The sequence below is a fragment of the Panulirus ornatus genome, chromosome 10 (genome assembly GCF_036320965.1).
Source record: "Panulirus ornatus isolate Po-2019 chromosome 10, ASM3632096v1, whole genome shotgun sequence".
In the NCBI taxonomy this organism is placed as follows: Eukaryota; Metazoa; Arthropoda; class Malacostraca; order Decapoda; family Palinuridae; genus Panulirus; species Panulirus ornatus.
The window spans coordinates 13,738,197-13,758,050 of NC_092233.1; the positions used below are offsets into that span (position 1 = coordinate 13,738,197).

Genomic DNA, 19,854 nt, shown 5'->3' on the forward strand with positions numbered 1-19,854 from the left:
TTACCCAATATTCACTCATCTCTTGGTTGGATGCCAGGATGACATTGCTTCTCCTACTGTATATCAGTGCTGGTTTGACCAGAATGGTTCACTGTTGTACAAGATCTCTTAGGGTATTAAGATAACTGTGACTTTGTCTTCAGCTTTGCAATTAGGAAGGGAAAATTTTGAACAGAACCAGTGTGGTTTCTGAATTGTTTAAGGTGCAGGCCACAGTTCCATCCCTTTGGAGGCCCAGAATCAATCAGGTGGCTTGGATAAGTTACTTTCATTTAGTGTATGCCCATCTCTAGTCTGTTCAGTGGGGCAAACACAGGCCATTCCTTTAGGCAGACCATGAGTAAGACAGTTTCTCACAAGTATTTGCAAGACGTGTAGGAAGAGAGGAAAGTGAATGTAGGTTTGTGGCAGGGGTGTGTGATGTCTCCATGGTTGTTTAATTTGTTTATGGATGGGGTTGTTAGGGAGGTGAATGCAAGAGTTTTGGAAAGAGGGGCAAGTATGAAGTCTGTTGTGGATGAGAGAGCTTGGGAAGTGAGTCAGTTGTTGTTCGCTGATGATACAGCGCTGGTGGCTGATTCATGTGAGAAACTGCAGAAGCTGGTGACTGAGTTTGGAAAAGTGTGTGAAAGAAGAAAGTTAAGAGTAAATTTGAATAAGAGCAAGGTTATTAGGTACAGTAGGGTTGAGGGTCAAGTCAATTGGGAGGTAAGTTTGAATGGAGAATAACTGGAGGAAGTAAAGTGCTTTAGATACCTGGGAGTGGATCTGGCAGCAGATGGAACCATGGAAGCGGAAGTGAATCATAGGGTGGGGGAGGGGGCGAAAATCCTGGGAGCCTTGAAGAATGTGTGGAAGTCGAGAACATTATCTCGGAAAGCAAAAATGGGTATGTTTGAAGGATTAGTGGTTCCAACAATGTTGTATGGTTGTGAGGCGTGGGCTATGGATAGAGTTGTGCGCAGGAGGGTGGATGTGCTGGAAATGAGATGTTTGAGGACAGTGTGTGGTGTGAGGTGGTTTGATCGAGTAAGTAATGTAAGGGTAAGAGAGATGTGTGGAAATAAAAAGAGCGTGGTTGAGAGAGCAGAAGAGGGTGTTTTGAAATGGTTTGGGCACATGGAGAGAATGAGTGAGGAAAGATTGACCAAGAGGATATATGTGTCGGAGGTGGAGGGAACGAGGAGAAGTGGGAGACCAAATTGGAGGTGTAAAGATGGAGTGAAAAAGATTTTGAGTGATCGGGGCCTGAACATGCAGGAGGATGAAAGGCGTGCAAGGAATAGAGTGAATTGGATCGATGTGGTATACCGGGGTTGATGTGCTGTCAGTGGATTGAATCAGGGCATGTGAAGCGTCTGGGGTAAACCATGGAAAGTTGTGTGGGGCCTGGATGTGGAAAGGGAGCTGTGGTTTCGGGCATTATTGCATGACAGCTAGAGACTGAGTGTGAACGAATGGGGCCTTTGTTGTCTTTTCCTAGTGCTACCTCGCACACATGAGGGGGGAGGGGGATGGTATTCCATGTGTGGCGAGGTGGCGATGGGAATGAATAAAGGCAGACAGTGTGAATTGTGTGCATGGGTATATATGTGTGTGTCTGTGTGTGTATATATATGTGTACATTGAGATGTATAGGTGTGTATATTTGCGTGTGTAGACGTGTATGTGTATACATTGTGTATGGGGGTAGGTTGGGCCATTTCTTTCGTCTGTTTCCTTGCGCTACCTCGCAAACGCGGGAGACAGCGACAAAGCAAAAAAAATGCAATTTCCTTAACATGCCAGCAACATCACCAGCAGCCCCTAGACCTGTCCTGATAAGTTCACCTCTTTGTTGTTTGACCTCGTGTCATCCCAGGTAAGTACAGTAAACCCTCGATTTATCTGACCCCAATACAACAAATTTTGGAATTAATGGACAGATGATAATACAGTATATTAATGATTAGAAAAATTTTAAAAATCTCAAACGCCACACCATATGCATTTCATATCACACTTGTCTTTGGTAGCATGGGGTAGACTAACTTTGTTTCAGTCTCAGTCTGCCTTAAGCTATCATGCGGTCAGGTGGTATACAGAGTGTTTCTGTTATTTCAGAATGGTGACCTTATTTATTGAATAATTTTGCACTCCTTACAATTCAAAATGGCATCAAGTGATTGTAAGAAGTGCAGTGAAAGCAGGTAGTCTGTCCTCTTTTTGTTATAAAGAAGGATCCTTTCACAGGAGAGGGGGTGGCATCACTTCTATCTCAGTCTGACTCCTGCCTCCAACTGCTGAGCGAGCATTCTCGTGCTGCTTGGTGCCCACTGCCTAACTATTGTATCACACACTAAACTCTACACCCTCTCATGAGATTTTGGTAACTAAATGTGACATTTTGTGACAACAAACACAAAAATCAAACTAAAAACAAGAAAAAAATCAAATTAGAATTCAACAAGGCATAAGGCAAATATTCACACAAATCTGCTCAGCAACAGTACACTTCATTTACATGTGAGCAGAACAAGAATGACACAACAACTTAGTGTGTTCACTCTTCACAGGAGCCACCACTAACATAATCTTTCAAGTTTGCAGGGCAGTGGCTCACATTATTGAGAACGCCACCACCTGAGGCTGGGTATTGCTACAACTGGGGGTGAAGCCTGAGGTTGGGTATTGCTACAACTGGGGGTGAAGCCTTGAGTGTCATGGGGATCAGCAAAACCTGGGGGCATAGGTGATGTTGGTTTTGCAAAGACAGGCAGCCACTGCTGTCCAGCTTCACTAAGTTTTGTCTATGCGGCTTCACCACCACTACAATGCTCGACCTGTCCCACACCTTTGAAGCGATGTCCCACACGCAGAGGGGTGCCCTTGGACAGCTGGGGCAGCATAGTGGTGTCACTTACTGGGCTGCCCTGCACACTAGCTTGGCTTTCTGCTCTATCCTGCTCCCTGTTTCGTAGAGCAGTTCTCCATTGCTGGTTTATCAGATAATGTTGCCAGGGCACAGGGACACCATCTCGTAACTGTCTTCCTGCTGCCAGTTATGCGGGTGACTTATCCCCCTCACTTAGTGGGGTGTTGAGTTATTGGAGCATAGCCTGAGTTGCTTTGCTGTTGTGCAGGCTACCTCCAACACCCACGTTGCCCCTCAGCACCCATTTGGGTGCCTTTACCGTTGCTTCAGTATGTCCATTGGACTCAGGGAAGTGGGCTGAGGAGATGCAGGCCATAATTCCCCATTTTTTTGGGGGGGAAAGCTTCCAACTTCTTGCTATCCAGATGGGCTTCCCAGTCTGAGGTGATTTCCTAGGGTGTACCCCATCTCCTGAAGATGAGCAGCCTTGTGATAACTTGGGATTTTCCCATGTCGGTTTGAATCCTACTCACTGCCTCATGTAAGACGGGCAATGAAAACAGGTAGTCCATCCTCACTTTATCATAAAGAATTGTCCTTTCACTGGAGAAGGGTGGCATCACCTCTATCTCGGTCTAACTCCTGCCTCCAACTGCCTAGTGAGCGTTCCCATGCTGCCGGGTGCCCACTGCCCAACTATCATACCACACACTAAACCCTACAGTAATGGAGGAGTTAAAAGAAAGCATTTGAATTTAAATATGACACAGAAGTAGGTTACTTTCGATTTAATGGACTTTCCACATTAACAGACACCCCTTCCTCCTATCAGTCTGTTATATCGAGGGTTAACTGTACATTTTGTGGGTAGCAGTTCTGGTGACATTTGACTGCTCTTCAAGCATGTGCTTCACCTTGGAAACCCCTTGTGATTATGGGAATGCTCTTCAGAGTTTACCTGTATATCTGACCTTTTAACCTTCTAGCAGATTTGCAAGTTGCTGCATTTTTGCTCTTAGTATTTTACAAAGTTGCTCTACAAGTATTCCATTCCAGCAGCTTAGAGAATTGCTGCTTGTTTAGTGCTCAGTTAGGGGAGTAGTTAAGAATAATTCTTGGAAGTTTCATGTGTGTTGTGCATTGCTGTTCATGTGCTTGTAGTATGTATTTATGAATTTTACTTTATCGCTGTCTCCCATGTTAGCGAGGTAGCGCAAGGAAACAAACGAAAGAATGGCCCAACCCACCCACATACACATGTATAGGCCCAACCCACCCACATACACATGTATATACATACACGTCCACACACGCAAATGTACATACCTATACATTTCAACGTATGCATATATATACACACACAGACATATACATATATACACATGTACATGATTCATACTGTCTGCCTTTATTCATTCCTATAGCCACCCCACCACACATGAAATAACAACCCCCTCCCCCCGCATGTGCACGAGGTAGCACTAGGAAAAGACAACAAAGGCCACATTCGTTCACACTAAGTCTCTAGCTGTAATGTATAATGCACCGAAACCACAGCTCCCTTTTCACATCCAGGCCCCACAGAACTTTCCATGGTTTACCCCAGACGCTTCACATTCCCTGGTTCAATCCATTGACAGCACGTCGACCCCGGTATACCACATCGTTCCAATTCACTCTATTCCTTGCACGCCTTTCACCCTCCTGCATGTTCAGGCCCCGATCACTCAAAATCTTTTTCACTCCATCTTTCCACCTCCAATTTGGTGTCCCACCTCTCCTCGTTCCCTCCACCTCTGACACATATATCCTCTTGGTCAATCTTTCCTCACTCATTCTCTCCATGTGACCAAACCATTTCAAAACACCCTCTTCTGCTCTCTCAACCACACTCTTTTTATTACCACACATCTCTCTTACCCTTACATTACTTACTCGATCAAACCACCTCACACCACATATTGTCCTCAAACATCTCATTTCCAGCACATCCACCCTCCTGCACTCAACTCTATCTATAGCCCATGCCTCGCAACCATATAACATTGTTGGAACCACTAATCCTTCAAACATACCCATTTTTGTTTTCCGAGATAATGTTCTCGATTTCCACACATTCTTCAATGCTCCCAGAACTTTCGCCCCCTCCCCCAACCTATGATTCACTTCCGCTTCCATGGTTCCATCCACTGCCAAATCCACTCCCAGATCTCTAAAACACTTCACTTCCTCCAGTTATTCTCCATTCAAACTTACCTCCCAATTAACTAGTCCCTTAACCCTACTGTACCTAATTACTTTGCTCTTATTCACATTTACTCTCAGCATTCTACTTTCACACACTTTACCAAACTCAGTCACCAGCTTCTGCAGTTTCTCACATGAATCAGCCACCAGCGTTGTATCATCAGCGAACAACAACTGACTCACTTCCCAAGCTCTCTCATCCCCAACAGACTTCATACTTGCCCCTCTTTCCAAAACTCTTGCATTCACCTCCCTAACAACCCCATCCATAAAGAAATTAAACAACTATGGAAACATCACACACCCCTGCCGCAAACCTACATTCACTGAGAACCAATCACTTTCCTCTCTTCCTACACGTACACATGCCTTACATCCTCGATAAAAACTTTTCACTGCTTCTAACAACTTGCCTCCCACACCATATATTCTTAGTACCTTCCACAGAGCATCTCTATCAACTCTGTCATATGCCTTCTCCAGATCCATAAATGCTACATACAAATCCATTTGCTTTTCTAAGTATTTCTCCATTCTTCAAAGCAAACACCTGATCCACACATCCTCTACCACTTCTGACAACACACTGCTCTTCCCCAATCTGATGCTCTGTACATGCCTTCATTCTCTCAATCAATACCCTCCCATATAATTTACCAGGAATACTCAACAAACTTATACCTCTGTAATTTGAGCACTCACTCTTATCCCCTTTGCCTTTGTACAATGGCACTCTGCACGCATTCCGCCAGTCCTCAGGCACCTCACCATGAATCATACATACATTAAATAACCTTACCAACCAGTCAACAATACAGTCACCCCCTTTTTTAATAAATTCCACTGCAATACCATTCAAACCTGCTGCCTTGCCGGCTTTCATCTTCCGCAAAGCTTTTACTACCTCTTTTCTGTTTACCAAATCATTTTCCCTAACCCTCTCACTTTGCACACCACCTCGACCAAAACACCCTATATCTGCCACTCTATTATCAAACACATTTAACAAACCTTCAAGATACTCACTCCATCTCCTTCTCACATCACCATTACTTGTTATCACCTCCCCATTAGCCCCCTTCACTGAAGTTCCCATTTGTTCCTTTGTCTTATGCACTTTATTTACCTCCTTCCAGAACATCTTTTTATTCTCCCTAAAATTTAATGATACTCTCTCACCCCAACTCTCATTTGCCTTCTTTTTCACCTCTTGCACCTTTCTCTTGACCTCCTGTCTCTTTCTTTTATACATCTCCCACTCATTTGCATTTTTTCCCTGCAAAAATCATCCAAATGCCTCTCTCTTCTCTTTCACTAATAATCTTACTTCTTCATCCCACCACTCACTACCCTTTCTAATCAACCCACCTCCCACGCTTCTCATGCCACAAGCATCTTTTGCGCAAGCCATCACTGCTTCCCTGAATACGTCCAATTCCTCCCCCACTCCCCTTACCTCCTTTGTTCTCACCTTTTTCCATTCTGTACTCAGTCTCTCCTGGTATTTCCTCACACAAGTCTCCTTCCCAAGCTCACTTACTCTCACCACCCTCTTCACCCCAACATTCTCTCTTCTTTTCTGAAAACCCATACAAATCTTCACCTTCGCCTCCACAGGATAATGATCAGACATCCCTCCAGTTGCACCTCTCAGCACATTAACATCCAAAAGTCTCTCTTTTGCGCGCCTGTCAATTAACACGTAATCCAACATGCTCTCTGGCCATCTCTCCTACTTACATACGTATACTTATGTATATCTTACTTTTTAAACCAGGTATTCCCAATCACCAGTCCTTTTTCAGCATACGTATATGTATACTTATGTATACATCTCATTTTAAACAAGGCATTCCCAATCACCAGTCCTTTTTCAGCACATAAATCTACAATACATTTCCATTTACACAAGATAATGATCAGACATCCCTCCAGTTGCACCTCTCAGCACATTAACGTCCAAAAGTCTCTCTTTCGCGCGCCTGTCAATTAACACGTAATCCAACACGCTCTCTGGCCATCTTTCCTACTTACATACGTATACTTATGTATATCTCGCTTTTTAAACCAGGTATTCCCAATCACCAGTCCTTTTTCAGCATACGTATATGTATACTTATGTATATATCTCTTTTTAAACAAGGCATTCCCAATCACCAGTCCTTTTTCAGCACATAAATCTACAATACATTTCCATTTACAACACTGAACACCCCATGTACACCAATTATTCGCTCAACTGCCACATTACTTACCTTTTCATTCAAATCACCCATCACTATAACCCGGTCTCGTGCATCAGAACTACTAACACACTCACTCAGCTGCTCTCAAAACACTTGCCTCTCATGATCTTCCTTCTCATGCCCAGGTGCATATGCACCAATAATCACCCATCTCTCTCCATCCACTTTCAGTTTTACCCATATCAATCTTGAGCTTACTTTCTTACACTCTATCACATACTCCCACCACTCCTGTTTCAGGAGTAGTGCTACTCCTTCCCTTGCTCTTGTCTTCTCTCTAACCGCTGACTTTACTCCCAAGACATTCCCAAACCACTCTTCCCCTTTACCCTTGAGCTTCATTTCACTCAGAGCCAAAACATCCAGGTTCCTTTCCTCAAATATACTACCTGTCTCTCCTTTTTTCTCATCTTGGTTACATCCACACACACTTAGACACCCCAATCTGAGCCTTCGAGGAGGATAAGCACTCCCCGCTTGACTCCTTCTTCTGTTTCCCCATTTAGAAAGTTAAAATACAAGGAGGGTAGGGTTTCCAGCCCATTGCTCCCGTCCCCTTTAGTCGTCTTCTACGACCTCTCTCTCTCTCTCTCTCTCTCTCTCTCTCTCTCTCTCTCTCTCTCTCTCTCTCTCTCCGAGAGATGGGTGATTATTGGTGCCTGTGCACTTGGTCATGAGAAGAAAGATCATGAGAGGTAAGTTTTTGGGAGCAGCTGAGTGAGTGTGTTAGCAGTTTTGATGCACGAGACCGGGTTATAGTGATGGGTGATTTAAATGCAAAGGTGAGTAATGTGGCAGTTGAGGGTATAATTAGCGTACATGGGGTGTTCTTTTGCTCAGCTCTTCACCCATTCTGACACATGCATTTCTTCCTTTATGGAAGGCTTTTACACCATCCAACAGTCATATGTAGCTGCTGAAATTCATATGATTAAAGACTTTAGTAAAATGAATTGCTAAATCTTCATTTAATTACTTTGATCAAAGAGCATATGCATTTCAAAATTATTTGATATTTTTAGAATGAATATCATTATAGTTGGAGTAATGCTTAACATTCTAAGAAATGAATGCTAACATTGCTGGGCATGGCTTATAGTTTTATTTGCCTTGATGTGAGGGAAAATGGTTAAGCCCTTGACTAAAGTAGCTGCTCATTCCACTCATCTTTTTATTGTGGAAGGCATTATGAATAGCCAATTGGACAATGGTACTTTGCCAAGTATTTTTAGTGTAAAATCACAATTTAGGATCAAGGCTTGAAATGTTGAGTTATATTTTCCTGATCCATTCAATATACCATCAGAATAGTGCTGTATGTATTGTGATGGTAGAATTGAAAACATTTTTTTAATTCCGAATCTGTGAGAATGATTGGTTTACTATGAAATATTACATCACACCAGAATATATCATATGAGATTTTAGGAGTAATTAGAGTAAATATTTCAGGATCATATGACAAGTGTGTCCATGCTCTACGTGAGAAATACAAGGAAGACATCAGCAGCGTAGTGACTACTCTTCTCTCACACTCTCAAGTAACAAAGAAAAACCAGGTGACGATTATTGCTGAAGTTGAATATATCGTTTCTGTTTGGGTAGATTTACTTAGTTTGGAATATGTGTTATGCTACACAAATGTACAGTCATATGTAGCTGCTGAGATTCATATGATTAAAGACTTTTGTAGAATACATTGCTAAATCTTCATATTACTTCATTTAATTGGATAGCATTATTATTGATAGAATTTGTAAACAGTTCCCTTTCGTGTCCACATAAATTTTGTGATACACATGTTGCCAGACTTAAGCGCACCTGACCTCCATTTAGATAGTCACCCATTTACCAAGGGCATCTTAGTTACGTCTCTTCCTTGTATATCAGCTACTATTATATTTCTTTCTTGTATCTCCCATGATGATGTGATCATTACACATAAGTGCACTTGGGAGCTTAGCATGTTTCATTTTCCTGTGGATTAGTGCAAGCTGGGAGCAGGTTTTCTCTAATGCACATAGAACTGAATACATCAGTATATTTAGAGTTATTAATCTTTCTTCATATTTATATGTATTTATTATACTTACTCGCTGTCTCCCACGTTAGCAAGGTAGCACAAGGAAACAGACAAAAAAATGGCCCAACCCACACACATACACATGCGTATACATAAACGCGCCCACACTCACATATATGTACCTGTACATTTCATCGTATACATACATATTCACAATCAGACATTTTTTTTTTTTTTTTTTTTTTTTTTTTTTATACTTTGTCGCTGTCTCCCGCGTTTGCGAGGTAGCGCAAGGAAACAGACGAAAGAAATGGCCCAACCCCCCCCCCATACACATGTACATACACACGTCCACACACGCAAATATACATACCTACACAGCTTTCCATGGTTTACCCCAGACGCTTCACATGCCTTGATTCAATCCACTGACAGCACGTCAACCCCTGTATACCACATGACTCCAATTCACTCTATTCCTTGCCCTCCTTTCACCCTCCTGCATGTTCAGGCCCCGATCACACAAAATCTTTTTCACTCCATCTTTCCACCTCCAATTTGGTCTCCCTCTTCTCCTCGTTCCCTCCACCTCCGACACATATATCCTCTTGGTCAATCTCTCCTCACTCATTCTCTCCATGTGCCCAAACCATTTCAAAACACCCTCTTCTGCTCTCTCAACCACGCTCTTTTTATTTCCACACATCTCTCTTACCCTTACGTTACTTACTCGATCAAACCACCTCACACCACACATTGTCCTCAAACATCTCATTTCCAGCACATCCATCCTCCTGCGCACATCTCTATCCATAGCCCACGCCTCGCAACCATACAACATTGTTGGAACCACTATTCCCTCAAACATACCCATTTTTGCTTTCCGAGATAATGTTCTCGACTTCCACACATTTTTCAAGGCTCCCAAAATTTTCGCCCCCTCCCCCACCCTATGATCCACTTCCGCTTCCATGGTTCCATCCGCTGACAGATCCACTCCCAGATATCTAAAACACTTCACTTCCTCCAGTTTTTCTCCATTCAAACTCACCTCCCAATTGACTTGACCCACACCCCTACTGTACCTAATAACCTTGCTCTTATTCACATTTACTCTCAACTTTCTTCTTCCACACACTTTACCAAACTCAGTCACCAGCTTCTGCAGTTTCTCACATGAATCAGCCACCAGCGCTGTATCATCAGCGAACAACAACTGACTCACTTCCCAAGCTCTCTCATCCCCAACAGACTTCATACTTGCCCCTCTTTCCAGGACTCTTGCATTTACCTCCCTTACAACCCCATCCATAAACAAATTAAACAACCATGGAGACATCACACACCCCTGCCGCAAACCTACATTCACTGAGAACCAATCACTTTCCTCTCTTCCTACACGTACACATGCCTTACATCCTCGATAAAAACTTTTCACTGCTTCTAACAACTTGCCTCCCACACCATATATTCTTAATACCTTCCACAGAGCATCTCTATCAACTCTATCATATGCCTTCTCCAGATCCATAAATGCTACATACAAATCCATTTGCTTTTCTAAGTATTTCTCACATACATTCTTCAAAGCAAACACCTGATCCACACATCCTCTACCACTTCTGAAACCGCACTGCTCTTCCCCAATCTGATGCTCTGTACATGCCTTCACCCTCTCAATCAATACCCTCCCATATAATTTACCAGGAATACTCAACAAACTTATACCTCTGTAATTTGAGCACTCACTCTTATCCCCTTTGCCTTTGTACAATGGCACTATGCACGCATTCCGCCAATCCTCAGGCACCTCACCATGAGTCATACATACATTAAATAACCTTACCAACCAGTCAACAATACAGTCACCCCCTTTTTTAATAAATTCCACTGCAATACCATCCAAACCTGCTGCCTTGCCGGCTTTCATCTTCCGCAAAGCTTTTACTACCTCTTCTCTGTTTACCAAATCATTTTCCCTAACCCTCTCACTTTGCACACCACCTCGACCAAAACACCCTATATCTGCCACTCTGTCATCAGACACATTCAACAAACCTTCAAAATACTCATTCCATCTCCTTCTCACATCACCGCTACTTGTTATCACCTCCCCATTTGCGCCCTTCACTGAAGTTCCCATTTGCTCCCTTGTCTTACGCACCCTATTTACCTCCTTCCAGAACATCTTTTTATTCTCCCTAAAATTTACTGATAGTCTCTCACCCCAACTCTCATTTGCCCTTTTTTTCACCTCTTGCACCTTTCTCTTGACCTCCTGTCTCTTTCTTTTATACTTCTCCCACTCAATTGCATTTTTTCCCTGCAAAAATCGTCCAAATGCCTCTCTCTTCTCTTTCACTAATACTCTTACTTCTTCATCCCACCACTCACTACCCTTTCTAAACAGCCCACCTCCCACTCTTCTCATGCCACAAGCATCTTTTGCGCAATCCATCACTGATTCCCTAAATACATCCCATTCCTCCCCCACTCCCCTTACTTCCATTGTTCTCACCTTTTTCCATTCTGTACACAGTCTCTCCTGGTACTTCCCCACACAGGTCTCCTTCCCAAACTCACTTACTCTCACCACCTTCTTCACCCCAACATTCACTCCTCTTTTCTGAAAACCCATACAAATCTTCACCTTAGCCTCCACAAGATAATGATCAGACATCCCTCCAGTTGCACCTCTCAGCACATTAACATCCAAAAGTCTCTCTTTCGCGCGCCTGTCAATTAACACGTAATCCAATAACGCTCTCTGGCCATCTCTCCTACTTACATAAGTATACTTATGTATATCTCGCTTTTTAAACCAGGTATTCCCAATCATCAGTCCTTTTTCAGCACATAAATCTACAAGCTCTTCACCATTTCCATTTACAACACTGAACACCCCATGCATACCAATTATTCCCTCAACTGCCACATTACTCACCTTTGCATTCAAATCACCCATCACTATAACCCGGTCTCGTGCATCAAAACCGCTAACACACTCATTTAGCTGCTCCCAAAACACTTGCCTCTCATGATCTTTCTTCTCATGCCCAGGTGCATATGCACCAATAATCACCCACCTCTCTCCATCAACTTTCAGTTTTACCCATATTAATCGAGAATTTACTTTCTTACATTCTATCACATACTCCCACAACTCCTGTTTCAGGAGTATTGCTACTCCTTCCCTTGCTCTTGTCCTCTCACTAACCCCTGACTTCACTCCCCAGACATTTCCAAACCACTCTTCCCCTTTACCCTTGAGCTTCGTTTCACTCAGAGCCAAAACATCCAGGTTCCTTTCCTCAAACATACTACCTATCTCTCCTTTTTTCACATCTTGGTTACATCCACACACATTTAGGCATCCCACTCTGAGCCTTCGAGGAGGATGATCACTCCCCGCGTGACTCCTTCTTCTGTTTCCCATTTTAGAAAGTTAATACAAGGAGGGGAGGATTTCCGGCCCCCCGCTCCCGTCCCCTCTAGTCGCTTTCTACGACACGCGAGGAATACGTGGGAAGTATTCTTTCACCCCTATCCCCAGGGATAATATACATATATACATACATATACACACACACACACATACACACACATACGCACATACACACACACACACACACATACATATATATACATATGAAAAATGTAAGAAACAATTTATAAAACAAACTTTTAGCTTGAAAAGAATGAAAAAAATGAATGTCACATAATGTTTCAACCTCTGGCTATGGAAAAGGAAATGTACAATTTATTCACACAAACGCCAATAGCAGTTCTCATCAATTTCACCAATGTATCAATAAGCTTCAATGTCCAAGCTACATTTTTCTCCAACTTCACTATTTTCTTGTCAAAAACACCATGCATGAAAACTATCACTCCATTAACACAACTATAAACATTTACTTCCCCTTTAAAAGTTCTGGGGAAGTCTGTCTCGATACACTGCGGCGACGCGACGCGACGCTGACACAATCACTGTCACAATATCACTTCTGCCTCCTCAAGTCAATCTCTCAGCCACAGTGCAGGCCTTCATCCTTCATCGTTTATTGTAGTTACTCAAGCTTATTCTTTGTGTACATGAGTACAATCAGACATATACATATATTTTTCTTTTTCCCTTAAACTATTTGCCATTTCCCGCGTTAGCGAGGTAGCGTTAAGAACAGAAGACTGGGCCTTTTTTGGAATATCCTCACCTGGCCCCCTCTGTTCCTTCTTTTGGAAAATTAAAAAAAAACGAGAGGGGAGGATTTCCAGCCCCCTGCTCCCTCCCCTTTTAGTCGCCTTCTACGACACGCAGGGAATACGTGGGAAGTATTGGTAATCCCCTATCCCCAGGGATAATATATAGTATCTATTATTTATTTATTTTGCTTTGTCACTGTCTCCCGCTTTAGCGAGGTAGTGCAAGGAAGCAGACGAAAGAATGGCCCAACCCACCTACATACACATGTATATACATACGTGTCCACTGCACGCAAATATACATACCTATACATCACAATGTATACATATATATACACACACAGACATATACATATATACACATGTGCATAATTCATACTGTCTGCCTTTATTTATTCCCATCGCCACCTCGCCACACATGGAATAACAACCCCCTCCCCCCTCATGTGTGCGAGGTAGCTCTAGGAAAAGACCACAAAGGCCTCATTCGTTCACACTCAGTCTCTAGCAGTCATGTAATAATGCACCGAAACCACAGCTCCCTTTCCACATCCAGGCTCCACACAACTTTCCATGGTTTACCCCAGACGCTTCACATGCCCTGGTTCAATCCATTGACAGCACGTTGACCCCGATATACCACATCACTCCAATTCACTCTATTCCTTGCACGCCTTTCACCCTCCTGCATGTTCAGGCCCCGATCACTCAAAATCTTTTTCACTCCATCTTTCCACCTCCAATTTGGTCTCCCACTTCTCCTCGTTCCCTCCACCTCTGACACATATATCCTCTTGGTCAGTCTTTCCTCACTCATTCTCTCCGTGTGACCAAACCATTTCAAAACACCCTCTTCTGCTCTCTCAAGCACACTCTTTTTATTACCACACATCTCTCTTACCCTATTATTACTTAATCAAACCACCTCACACCACGTATTGTCCTCAGACATCTCATTTCCAGCACATCCACCCTCCTGCGCACAACTCTATCTATAGCCCACGCCTCGCAACCATACAACATTGTTGGAACCACTTTTCCTTCAAAAATACCCATTTTTGCTTTCCGAGATAATGTTCTCGACTTCCACACATTCTTCAAGGCTCCCTGGATTTTCGCCCCCTCCCCCAACCAATGATTCACTTCCGCTTCCATGGTTCCATCCGCTGCCAAATCCACTCCCAGATCTCTAAAACACTTCACTTCCTCCAGTTTTTCTCCATTCAAACTTACCTCCCAATTGACTTGACCCTCAACCCTACTGTACCTAATAACCTTGCTCTTATTCACATTTACTCTCAACTTTCTTCTTTCACACACTTTACCAAACTCAGTCACCAGCTTCTGCAGTTTCTCACATGAATCAGCCACCAGCGCTGTATCATCAGTGAACAACAACTGACTCACTTCCCAAGCTCTCTCATCCACAACAGACTGCATACTTGCCCCTCTTTCCAAAAGTCTTGCATTCACCTCCCTAACAACCCCACCCATACACAAATTAAACAACCATGGAGACATCTACACATATATATACATAAATGCCCACACATGTACATATGCATACATTTACATATACATATCAACATATTCACATGTACATACATATACATTCACATGCACAGACATATACAATTATTCATATGTACATATTTATACTTGCTTGCCTTCATCCATTCCTGGTGCTACCCTGCCCCACAGGAAACAGCATTGGTACCCCCTGCTTCAGTGAGGTAGTATCAGGAAAACAGAAAAAAAGGCCACGTTTGTTCATTCTCGTTCTCTAGCTTTTGTGTAGTGCACTGAAACCACAGCGCCCTATCCACAACCAAGCTCAACAGACTTTTCCATGTTTACCCCAGACATTTCACCTGCCCTGGTTCAGTCCATTGACAGCACATCGGCCTCAGTATGTCATCATTCCGGTTCACTCTATTCCTTGCATGCCTCCCACTCTCCTGTATGTTCAGGCCCTTAGTGCTCAAAATCTTTCTCACTCCATCTTTCCACCTTTAATTTGGTCTCCCATTTCTTGTTCCCTCCACCTCTAACATGTATATCCTCTCTGTCAACCTTTCCTCACTCATTCTCTCCATATGTCCAAACCATTTCAACGCACCCTCTTCTGCTCTCTCGACCACACTCTTTTTATTTCCACACGTCTCTTACCCTTTCATCACTTACTTGATCAAACCACCTCACACCACATATTGTCCTCAAACATTTCATTTCCAACACATACGCCCTCTTCCGTACAACCCTACTTATAGCCCATGCCTCGCAATGATATGATATTTTTGGAATTAGTATTCCATCAAACATACCCATTTTTGCTCTCTTGAGATAACATTCTCTCCTTCCATACATTTTTCATTGCTCGCAGGACCTTTGCCTCCAACCCCACCCTGTGACTCACTTCTGCCTCCCTTGTTTCATTCACTGCTAAGTCCACTCCTAGATATCTAAATCACTTCATTTCCTCCAATTTTTCTCCATTCAAATTTACATCCCAGCCACTTCCTCCAGTTTTTTTCCATTCAAACTAACTTGTTTCTCAACCCTGCTGAACCTAATGACCATGCTCTTATTCATGTTTACTCTCAAGTTTCTCTTTTCACACACTTTTCCAAATTGTCACCAAACTCAGTACATGTATGTGTATATAGACTTATATGTGTTTGGATATAAGTTGATGTGGCCTTTCTTCATCTGTACGTGGCACTGCCTCACTAACATAGGAAACAGCAATCAATTGTGGAAAAAAAATCCCAATCTTGTTTGATATGAGATGATTCAACAATATTTCTACCCATTATTGAGTAATTGCATGTGATAACTGTAACACAGCTCCAGTCAATTTCATGACCAAAGTCTTTGTGGTGAACAAATACTGCATAAGGCTCTTGACCATACCTAACACTATTTCACTATTTTCATGGTGTTTAACCCTGATATTAAGAATCTTAACAGTTTTACCAATGAAACTGATCACACTCTTTACAGGAGATCCTGTGCATACAATCTCTCTGAGAGATTACAGAATTTCTGATAAGAATTTCCCAGTCATGTTATTATTGCTGAGCACATTAATTTTAAAGGCTTTTTAAAAATCAGGAACATTTAGTTTGTTCTCACAATAAGGTAATACTATCAAGTTTTTGTATGCAAATGTTTCTTTAGGTTGGACATTGTACAAAAGACTTTTTAGCAAGATTGTAAGCTGAATCAGGGAAATGTTTGAGATACTGTGATTAATAATCAGTATCACAGATGTTGCAGAGTTCATCATCAGTGATATCTGGACAACATATGTGAAATGCTTTTCATTGATGATGAACTCTACAACATTTATGATATTGCATATGAATTACAGTACAGTATCCCGAACATTTCCATGATTCAGCTTGCAAACTTGCTGGAAAGTCTTTTTACAATGTTCATGCTGAAGAAACATTTGTGAACAAAACCTTTTCAGTATAACCCTGTTGTGAGAACATGCTTAAAAAAAATTGTCACATAACATATTACTTAATAAAGTGACATTTTCATGAAAAGTTGTGCTTTTCATTCCCCGATTGAAGAATGGCTTAGATACATTCTTCTTTAGTTACTTGAATTAATTCATTGTGGATGAAACTAATGAACATTGTATATCAAAATAATATTTATTATTTTTTATTATACTTTGTCGCTGTCTCCCGCGTTTGCGAGGTAGCGCAAGGAAACAGACGAAAGAAATGGCCCAACCCCCCCCATACACATGTATATACATACGTCCACACACGCAAATATACACACCTACACAGCTTTCCATGGTTTACCCCAGACGCTTCACATGCCTTGATTCAATCCACTGACAGCACGTCAACCCCGGTATACCACATCACTCCAATTCACTCTATTCCTTGCCCTCCTTTCACCCTCCTGCATGTTCAGGCCCCGATCACACAAAATCTTTTTCACTCCATCTTTCCACCTCCAATTTGGTCTCCCTCTTCTCCTCGTTCCCTCCACCTCCGACACATATATCCTCTTGGTCAATCTTTCCTCACTCATTCTCTCCATGTGCCCAAACCACTTCAAAACACCCTCTTCTGCTCTCTCAACCACGCTCTTTTTATTTCCACACATCTCTCTTACCCTTACGTTACTCACTCGATCAAACCACCTCACACCACACATTGTCCTCAAACATCTCATTTCCAGCCCATCCATCCTCCTACGCACAACTCTATCCATAGCCCATGCCTCACAACCATACAACATTGTTGGAACCACTATTCCTTCAAACATACCCATTTTTGCTTTCCGAGATAATGTTCTCGACTTCCACACATTCTTCAAGGCCCCCAGAATTTTCGCCCCCTCCCCCACCCTATGATCCACTTCCGCTTCCATGGTTCCATCCGCTGCCAGATCCACTCCCAGATATCTAAAACACTTCACTTCCTCCAGTTTTTCTCCATTCAAACTCACCTCCCAATTGACTTGACCCTCAACCCTACTGTACCTAATAACCTTGCTCTTATTCACATTTACTCTTAACTTTCTTCTTCCACACACTTTACCAAACTCAGTCACCAGCTTCTGCAGTTTCTCACATGAATCAGCCACCAGCACTGTATCATCAGCGAACAACAACTGACTCACTTCCCAAGCTCTCTCATCCCCAACAGACTTCATACTTGCCCCTCTTTCCAAGACTCTTGCATTTACCTCCCTAACAACCCCATCCATAAACAAATTAAACAACCATGGAGACATCACACACCCCTGCCGCAAACCTACATTCACTGAGAACCAATCACTTTCCTCTCTTCCTACACGTACACATGCCTTACATCCTCGATAAAAACTTTTCACTGCTTCTAACAACTTGCCTCCCACACCATATATTCTTAATACCTTCCACAGAGCATCTCTATCAACTCTATCATATGCCTTCTCCAGATCCATAAATGCTACATACAAATCCATTTGCTTTTCTAAGTATTTCTCACATACATTCTTCAAAGCAAACACCTGATCCACACATCCTCTACCACTTCTGAAACCACACTGCTCTTCCCCAATCTGATGCTCTGTACATGCCTTCACCCTCTCAATCAATACCCTCCCATATAATTTACCAGGAATACTCAACAAACTTATACCTCTGTAATTTGAGCACTCACTCTTATCCCCTTTGCCTTTGTACAATGGCACTATGCATGCATTCCGCCAATCCTCAGGCACCTCACCATGAGTCATACATACATTAAATAACCTTACCAACCAGTCAACAATACAGTTAAAACTACACATGTCAGCCCTTTGGGTCACTAGGCAGGGAAAAGATTATATATAAGGTTGCGATATAAAAGTTTTGTGAAACATTGCTCTGAGGTGCAAGAGCCCATAAAAGTTCCTGGAGTGATATTTGATAGTGATAAGTGATATGCACTTCTGCAATATAACTTTAAACACCCTGCATGTTTTGGGTTGTGACATATTCATGTGAGAATGGTCAAGTAAATTCATGTTTTTAATGCATGAATTTTTTGTGACTTTTTTTTATTTTCATATGCAATGCTCTAGGATCACACTTTTGTGAAAAATAGAAAGATTATCATTTTGCATTTTTAGCTGATTTTTATGGAAGGAATGAAAAAGTATAGAGGGCTGCTTAGTTTCTGAATACGCTAATCTATTAATATTTAAAAAAAAGAAATTGAAATCAGTCTCAGAGGAAGTTTATGTGTAAAAATGTGTTTTATTCTAGACTGTGATTCTACTCATAGAGCACCTGTGTGGTCATGAACCAGGTTTGACAGATGACCTATCTTCCATACTAGAGCAGCTCACCAAACTGAACAGCACTGAACATTCCCGAGTAGCTCTTCGGGCACGTCAGGTGGGTTATGTTACATTCAGTATTACGGTATCACAATATTCTCTTTCATCTCAAATGGCAGTATTACATTCCTGTTCTGTATTGTCAGATTTAAAGGTGTAAAATTGGTTACAAGTAGGTTTAAGCAAATGTCTTATTCAGATGTATGTTTTACCCTAAAGGATTATGCTATTTTCATTATATGTGTTTCTTTACTTTGTATACTTGACTTACATCATTGGTACAAGAGCAGTCAATCCATCTGAATGTCAGGTAATTAAAGAAACATCACTTTCAAGCCACAATATCCAAATTTCATGACTGCATCATATAGTTGTAAGGGAGGATGCTTTTTGGAATGTCTTACAAATATATGGTGGTGGAGGAAATCTATTAGAATGAGTGAGGA

The 19,854-nt window shown here is 42.1% G+C and overlaps 1 protein-coding gene across 7 annotated transcripts in view; it reads left to right on the top strand.

The window, feature by feature from the left end:
- Window positions 1–19,854, top strand: part of ACC (acetyl-CoA carboxylase) — a 333,790-nt gene that overhangs the window by 140,117 nt on the left and 173,819 nt on the right. For all 7 annotated transcript variants that reach the window (XM_071665546.1, XM_071665545.1, XM_071665542.1 and 4 more), the window contains 2 exons: window positions 8,800–8,906; window positions 19,335–19,466. In XM_071665546.1, coding sequence (XP_071521647.1) covers window positions 8,800–8,906; window positions 19,335–19,466 — 239 coding nt within the window. The remainder of the gene's footprint in view (window positions 1–8,799; window positions 8,907–19,334; window positions 19,467–19,854) is intronic.